The sequence below is a fragment of the Cheilinus undulatus genome, linkage group 4, assembly GCF_018320785.1.
Source record: "Cheilinus undulatus linkage group 4, ASM1832078v1, whole genome shotgun sequence".
In the NCBI taxonomy this organism is placed as follows: Eukaryota; Metazoa; Chordata; class Actinopteri; order Labriformes; family Labridae; genus Cheilinus; species Cheilinus undulatus.
Window position 1 is genome coordinate 6,676,367 of NC_054868.1, and position 6,792 is coordinate 6,683,158.

Genomic DNA, 6,792 nt, shown 5'->3' on the forward strand with positions numbered 1-6,792 from the left:
GTTTAGATCTTTGACTTCTGTCATTTTCACCTCTCCAGGTGTGCTGAAGGTTTTGTCCTTAAAGTATTTATTGTAGAAACTGTTACTGTGTTGTTTTGTTTGTAATTATATCATCTATTTTAATTAACTTAACATATTTGCTGTCTTACTGCTGTCTCAAGACCTGCTTATTACAATAGGAGAGGGTTTACTGATGGGTACGTGGTGTCTTGATTTTCTGCCGACCCCGAATGGGACAAAGCCTCCATCCCCCCTCTACTGCCCAGCAACAAGCGGTCCGACCTCAGCCAATCCTGTGGGAGCAACAGCGCGTGAGTATTTGCACCAGGCCTGAATAAAACCAGCGATCCATCACACGGACGATTCTTTATTTGGGGAATAACGTTTAGACAGTCATGCCTGACCAAGTGAAAGCGCCCAAGAAGGGCTCTAAGAAAGCCGTTTCTAAAGCTACAAAGAGCGGCAAGAAGAGGAAGAGGAGCAGGAAAGAGAGCTACGCCATCTACGTCTACAAGGTGCTCAAGCAGGTGCATCCCGACACCGGAATCTCGTCCAAGGCTATGGGCATCATGAACTCTTTCGTCAGCGACATCTTCGAGCGCATCGCCGGGGAGGCCTCCCGTCTGGCTCACTATAATAAACGCTCCACCATCACCTCCAGGGAGATCCAGACCGCCGTCCGCCTGCTGCTGCCTGGAGAGCTGGCCAAGCACGCTGTGTCTGAGGGAACCAAGGCCGTCACCAAGTACACCAGCTCCAAGTAAATCCTACTCATCTTCAACCAGCCCAAAGGTCCTTTTAAGGACCACCCACCTGCATTGAGGAGAGTATATTATGCCTAAAATCGGCGCGTATTACAATCAAAGTAATACTAATCGGATAAGACAAAATCTGATATGAACTGTTTGGTTACCTTTGATTGAAACTGTCGTGTTTATCGCTCCGTATTTTCTCCAGTAACGCCGTACTTCACCCAATCTGCAATGAGGCATAAAGATATAATAAATGATTCTGGTAATAACAAAGTAAAGATTATTCTGTTCTCATTACTTGAAGCACTGCTGGCTGCAGGCACAACTGAATATGTGGTAAATAAAACTGAGGGTGAACTGGACATTGAATAAAAGACTCAATGATGCATATGAGCAGAGTCAATCAATTAGGAGTAATCTTCATGGGAATTCAAGAGTGGCATTGAAGGAAATATTAAAGTGAAATCATACAGTATGATTTAACACTCACAAAAATCAGGCATAGAAATATAAATGCAGCTAAAGACAGCTGAGTCCATTGAAACAAAAATGTGTTTTTTTCCAATTCCTGATAGACAATCAGAATCCTGATTGTAATCTCAGATTTCTAACTTAAATCTTAAGAGGAACCTGGATGCAGACTAGGACCTCGACTTCATACCGGAAGTCGGACAAGCGCCGCCATAGACTTATACATAGACACCTCATTGGCCAGTGGGCCGTACGTCAACGCCGCCTCCATCTTGCCAGAGGTATTCCATGTTATATAGAAACGACTCAGAACGACCACTTAAATGTAAACTTGTGTGTTTTTAATCACAAAACCCTTCATCCCTCATTGACTTACATTGTTTATGGAACGGTCTTTCCTCTGGTAATATGGCGGACACAGTGATGAATAGCGGTAGTAGGCAAACACAGTGAATGAGGCGTCTATGTATATAATGTCTTTGAGCGCCGCCATATCTCGTCTTCTAATACCAGAAATCACATAAACTGAATGTCGTTTTCCTTGTTTTCTCTATGTCGCCGCCATGTTAATAGAGGCAGGTCTGCCACACAAGGGAATACAAGTAGACGAAAAATATGTGACTTTTCAGACTTACAGGCACAGCAATTACATTACATTAATTTAATAAAATAATTTATGATCAAAATTCAAGTATCACTTTGCACAGAGATGATATGCGACGGGAGATTGGCTGGCTGGCCGGACGCCGATGTCGCCGCCATGTTGCCTGAGGCAAATCGCCAAGTCAATACAGTAGACAAGGATTGTGCAGGATTTTGGAATAAAAAGTTCAAATAATCAGATCAATATGTAAGTATACATATTTAAATACAAAATTAAATAACATCTTTACATATATGAAACTGTGTTATATATGAAATTATTTTTTGTTTAAATAATGGAGTGCGTCTTTTCATTTAACTGAGAAAATACAAGAAAGCGGATTCTGCTTTTGTGTTTCACTGTCAGTTATTATTTTAATATGGATCATTTATTATAAATTATTCATTAAAATCCGTGAAACCTGATAGTTCAAGCTTTTTATTCCAAAAACTTGCCTAGTCCTTGTCTACTGTATTGAATAATGTTGCAGGCTCTCCTCTGGCAACATGACATCGTTGACGCCTGTGCTCAGTGATACGTTAATTTCGATCATAAATCAAATCATTCAAATTAATGTAACGTTTTCTCCGTGCTTGTTAGTCTGAAAAGTCACATATTTTTTAGTTACTTGTATTTCCTTATGTAGCAGACTTGCCTCTATTAATATGGCGGCGACACAGAAAAAAAACGAAGACATTTGGTTCAAGTGATTTCCGGTATTAGAAGAAGAGATACGGCAGCGATTTTCCAACTTCTGCTGTGAGTTGGAGGTCCTCGGCTGCATCCAGGTACTCTTGCTAATCTCAGAAATCTGACTCTGATTGTAATTTTGAATAAAATCTTGGAATCCCGACATTATTCTCAACTCTGACTTTACTCTCAGAATTGGAAAACAATGCTTCTCATTTTTTTATTTATTGTGACCCTTACCCACAAAATCAAAATCAAAAAGACCTATTAACTGAACCACAAAAAGCGATTCATAAAATCAGTAAGTCTAAATAATGAGGGAGAAAAACCAGTTAAGATACCAAACGACATGACCCTAGTAATTTACACTGATATCTCAGGTCTACTGTATTTGATCCAAATGAGAAAGGTAATACTAAGTCTAAGTCGGTGAAACTTCCTCCATACTGAGCTAATACCTTTAAATAAAATAATGTCAAATAATAGAGAGACAGGAGTGTTTAGAGACCAACATAAACAATATTTCTATTACAGTGTGGTTTAAGATTTGATGTGATTCAACCATCAATATAAAGAATAATCAGAACAATAAAACAATGACTTTTTATTCCTCTGTAACAGACAAATGTTTTTTTTTTACAGTCAGAGACGATAGCAGATAAGTTTGACCACATGGTATCTGGAAAATGGATCAACTTAACTGTGTATTGTTGTGATTGTCCTGCTGCTGATAAGGAATCAGAGCAGAGAGGACGGCAGTAGATGGCGCTAGAGCACCAAGAGTGTTACAGCAAAGGTCAAACTAAAGAAGAAGAATGTGGCTGTCCTCATCTTCCACCACGTCCTCAAAGTCTATTTAAATCCCTGTGAAAACGGAAAATTTTAACCCGGACTGAAAAGGACTGCTGGTCCTGAGCTGTCCCTACAGGAACCACGTCACTGCTGCTGAAATTTTATCATTATCATAATTATTAATTCTCTCCAACAAGAGGAACGTGGTTCACAGAAAACATCATAAAACCACCAGAAAATCTTTAAAATCATGAAAATATTCTTTTAAAAATGAGGGAATAAAAGGGAAAAACATATAAAAAGTAGAACAAAGAAAATCGGTAAAAAAGTCACATTATTTGGTGATTGTGACTTGATTGACTTGGTTAACCAGGCTACCTCTTTTGCCCCCCCATCAGTATTTTACAATGAACCTCATGCAGAGACTGTTGCTGAAGTATCTTGGAAATCTACTTACTCATAAGCTATGGTCAGATATTTGTAAATTCATATTAGACAACATTACCTGTGACTTTAAACTTTCCTGGGAATTATTTTCTTTTTGGCCACTTGAACTTTCAAAAACCACATGCTAATGAATATATGTTGTGATAAATCTCTTAAATTAAACAAATTACTTGCAAAGTTCTATATTCATGAATGTCAGTATTTAAAAAAACACGTTGCAGTTTTTCAGAAAGAAACTGTCTTCTAATATATATAAGAACTATTTCTTCATCCAAAAACAACAAAGTTATAAGCACTGTAAACATGTGCTCCTAATTTAAAGTTTTCATCTCTGAGTAATTGAATTCATTTATTTTTCCTCAAAGTATGCATTGATATGTTATCACCCTGGTTTTTATTTTATTTCATTTTTTCAACTCTTTCATTTTCTTTGGCCTTTTATTGTCAATTCATTTAATAGTTCTTTTTTTTCTTTACATATGATCTTTTTTTTTTTTTTTACCAATTCATTGCTACATTTATTTTTCAAAGCTGTATTCCAATTTATGCATTCGTACGTTGTTTGTACATTTCAATCCTTAAAAATGAATGTATGAAAAAATTACAAAGCAATCAGCAAAACTTGTGGCTGAGAAACTAATCAGGTGCATGAAGAAACAAAATGCATTACTTCAAGAAACTAGCTCTAAGACTGGGAAATCCTGCTTTGGCAGTTGTAAAAGTCAAAAACAAGCGACTCACTTTCTGATTTTTACTTTTCAGGACTGTGATGCTTTTAGTTTAGATTTATCACTTCTTAAAAACTTGAAATCAGGAACTGCACAGTTGACCATGTCAACCATGCATATTGATTCAACTACACATTTAGAAAGGACTGGGCTGTGAACATTTCAACAAACCCACAATAAGAAATATTCAAGTTCTGACTGAGCTCTATATTATTTTAGTTAAAACACAGCCTTCTCTATAACTGTGCATGTACTGATATGAATAATTGAAATACAAAAGTATGACAGTGTACCTTACCAGGGGACATTTTTTCATTGTGTCCTCTTTAGTAGAGGGATTAGGAATAATAGTATTCCATTCCAACAGTAGCAGATGAAACCTCATGAAGAATCCAGGCTTTCTTTCCAGTCATAGCAAAAAGATTCAAAGCTTTGTGGTTTCATTCTGAGGAACAACACTGACATCTGGTGGCAAATTAGAATAACAGCAGCTGTTCATTAGCGACAGAAGTACTGGCTTTTCTCATTGTTTCAATCTCAGATGTCAGATGTGTCCCTTCTTTGAATTCATCCCATATAAGTGCAGACATTTACAGAGCTATTTATATTATATTTTTGGTTGAATAAACTAAAAACCTTCTTAAGATGAATATGTATGTTTACAGCAGGATTCATGAAAGAAAAGTCTGCTTTGGCATAATCACAAATCACACACTGGCTTTGTGCCAACAGATTTTTTTCTGTGGCTGACATTTGTGGGATGAGAGTGGGATTAATTGGTCTTTTCTGAATGACTGGGATAAAAAAAAGCAACATGCTTTAGAACAGGGTAGTTGGATTTGTTTCTTCTTTTAATGCAACATTCTGTTTCTTTACCTATTTCCATCTAGAAAAGCATTTCAGCACAGTGATGGGCTCGATTCTTCATTTCTCCAGACAAGTTGTTTTCAAAGTTTGGAAAAATGAGCCTCCCCTGAGAGAATAGATTTTCCATGGACCCCCTCATCCATAATACACAAGATTAAAAATATTATGTCTCATCTTTGTTTTTACATGTTTAATATTTGGGTCTTGAAGTCCATCTTTCTCAGGCGATCAATGATTTAGTTTCAGTCTTGAACTTATTGCCAGTACTACCTAATCATTAGGCTCTACGCTCTAGTTTAGTGGGATCTGTAAGATTGCATCTGTGAAAGCAGGATTGCATAACTGCAGATCATCCTCCACCTTCTGCCTTACCTAGTTTGATCACTGTCAGTGCCCAAAACCTGCAGAGGCTGTCCTGGTGTTTACTTTACTGACTGTAATTTCTTTGACTTCCTGTCAAAAATTCACCAGAATCAGTGCTAGTATGTCCCCAGGGTTTACAGAACCTCATGCTTGACATCTTTGCAAATCAAACACTGTGACTGTTGAGCACCATCAGGACCAGTGCAGGAAAATCCGACCTTTAATAGTCGACACACCACACACAACAGAAGTAAGCCAAGCAAATCTCACACTTTGAAAACTACTGCATTAGACTGACAGGAGCGCCAGAACTTTGAAATTACTTGCCCATCACTAAAGCTACAGGTGACACATATTTCAATCTCCACATTGCATTAATAATCAGGATCCACATCTCTTTACTATGCAAAGTCCTGGTCTGACAGAAGGCATGAGAGGAGGGGCAAGGGATGAGGTGGATAACAAAATAAAAATTTTATAGTGCAAATTCAGGAATAAAAGCAGCCCTGAAAAGTATGTCAGAGCAAGTAATAAAGATCTTCTTTGGGTTGCATTTGACCAAAGTCACTTAACATTTTTATGACCCCACAGGACAGGGGGTGGCCTGCATCCAACAGTAAGGTGACCCCAAAAAGTGGGAGGTAGGAGGCACACGTCATACAAATGAGCATTACAAAGAGCATCAAGCAGAGCCAGAATAGCAAGTGAATAGAAAAGCAGCAGTACAGTTAACATTGTTTCAAACAGGCAGATCTGAATAATCATGACTCAGTGATTTTATTATCGAAAAACATAAGAAATTCAAGCATGAATTATTTGTTAAAAATCTCCACAATCCTAAATTTATCATCTTCAGCCAACTGGATCTGCATCCAAGTAATAAAAAAAAAACAAAAAACATGAAATATCATTATTGATTCATTAATGAAAGGATAGAATACTAACAGAATGTTATTTTGACAAATTTCCTAGATGGTCAGTGTGTTAGGATGTCCTGGACAAACCCTTTTGCTTACATATTTTCACCACTAGGACAACC

The 6,792-nt window shown here is 37.5% G+C and overlaps 1 protein-coding gene across 1 annotated transcript; it reads left to right on the forward strand.

Annotated features, from left to right (window-relative positions):
* Positions 1 to 386: 386 nt before the first annotated feature.
* LOC121508935 (histone H2B type 1-O-like) lies at positions 387 to 1,009 on the forward strand. The gene has a single exon (XM_041786082.1). It carries the CDS (start codon positions 396 to 398, stop codon positions 762 to 764), a length of 369 nt encoding a protein of 122 aa, XP_041642016.1. The 5' UTR covers positions 387 to 395; the 3' UTR covers positions 765 to 1,009.
* The last annotated feature ends 5,783 nt before the right edge of the window (positions 1,010 to 6,792 follow it).

What these genes read in the sequence shown, in the direction of transcription:
- LOC121508935 (XM_041786082.1), top strand. Translation starts at nt 396, where the DNA reads ATGCCTGACCAAGTGAAAGCGCCCAAGAAGGGCTCTAAGAAAGCCGTT.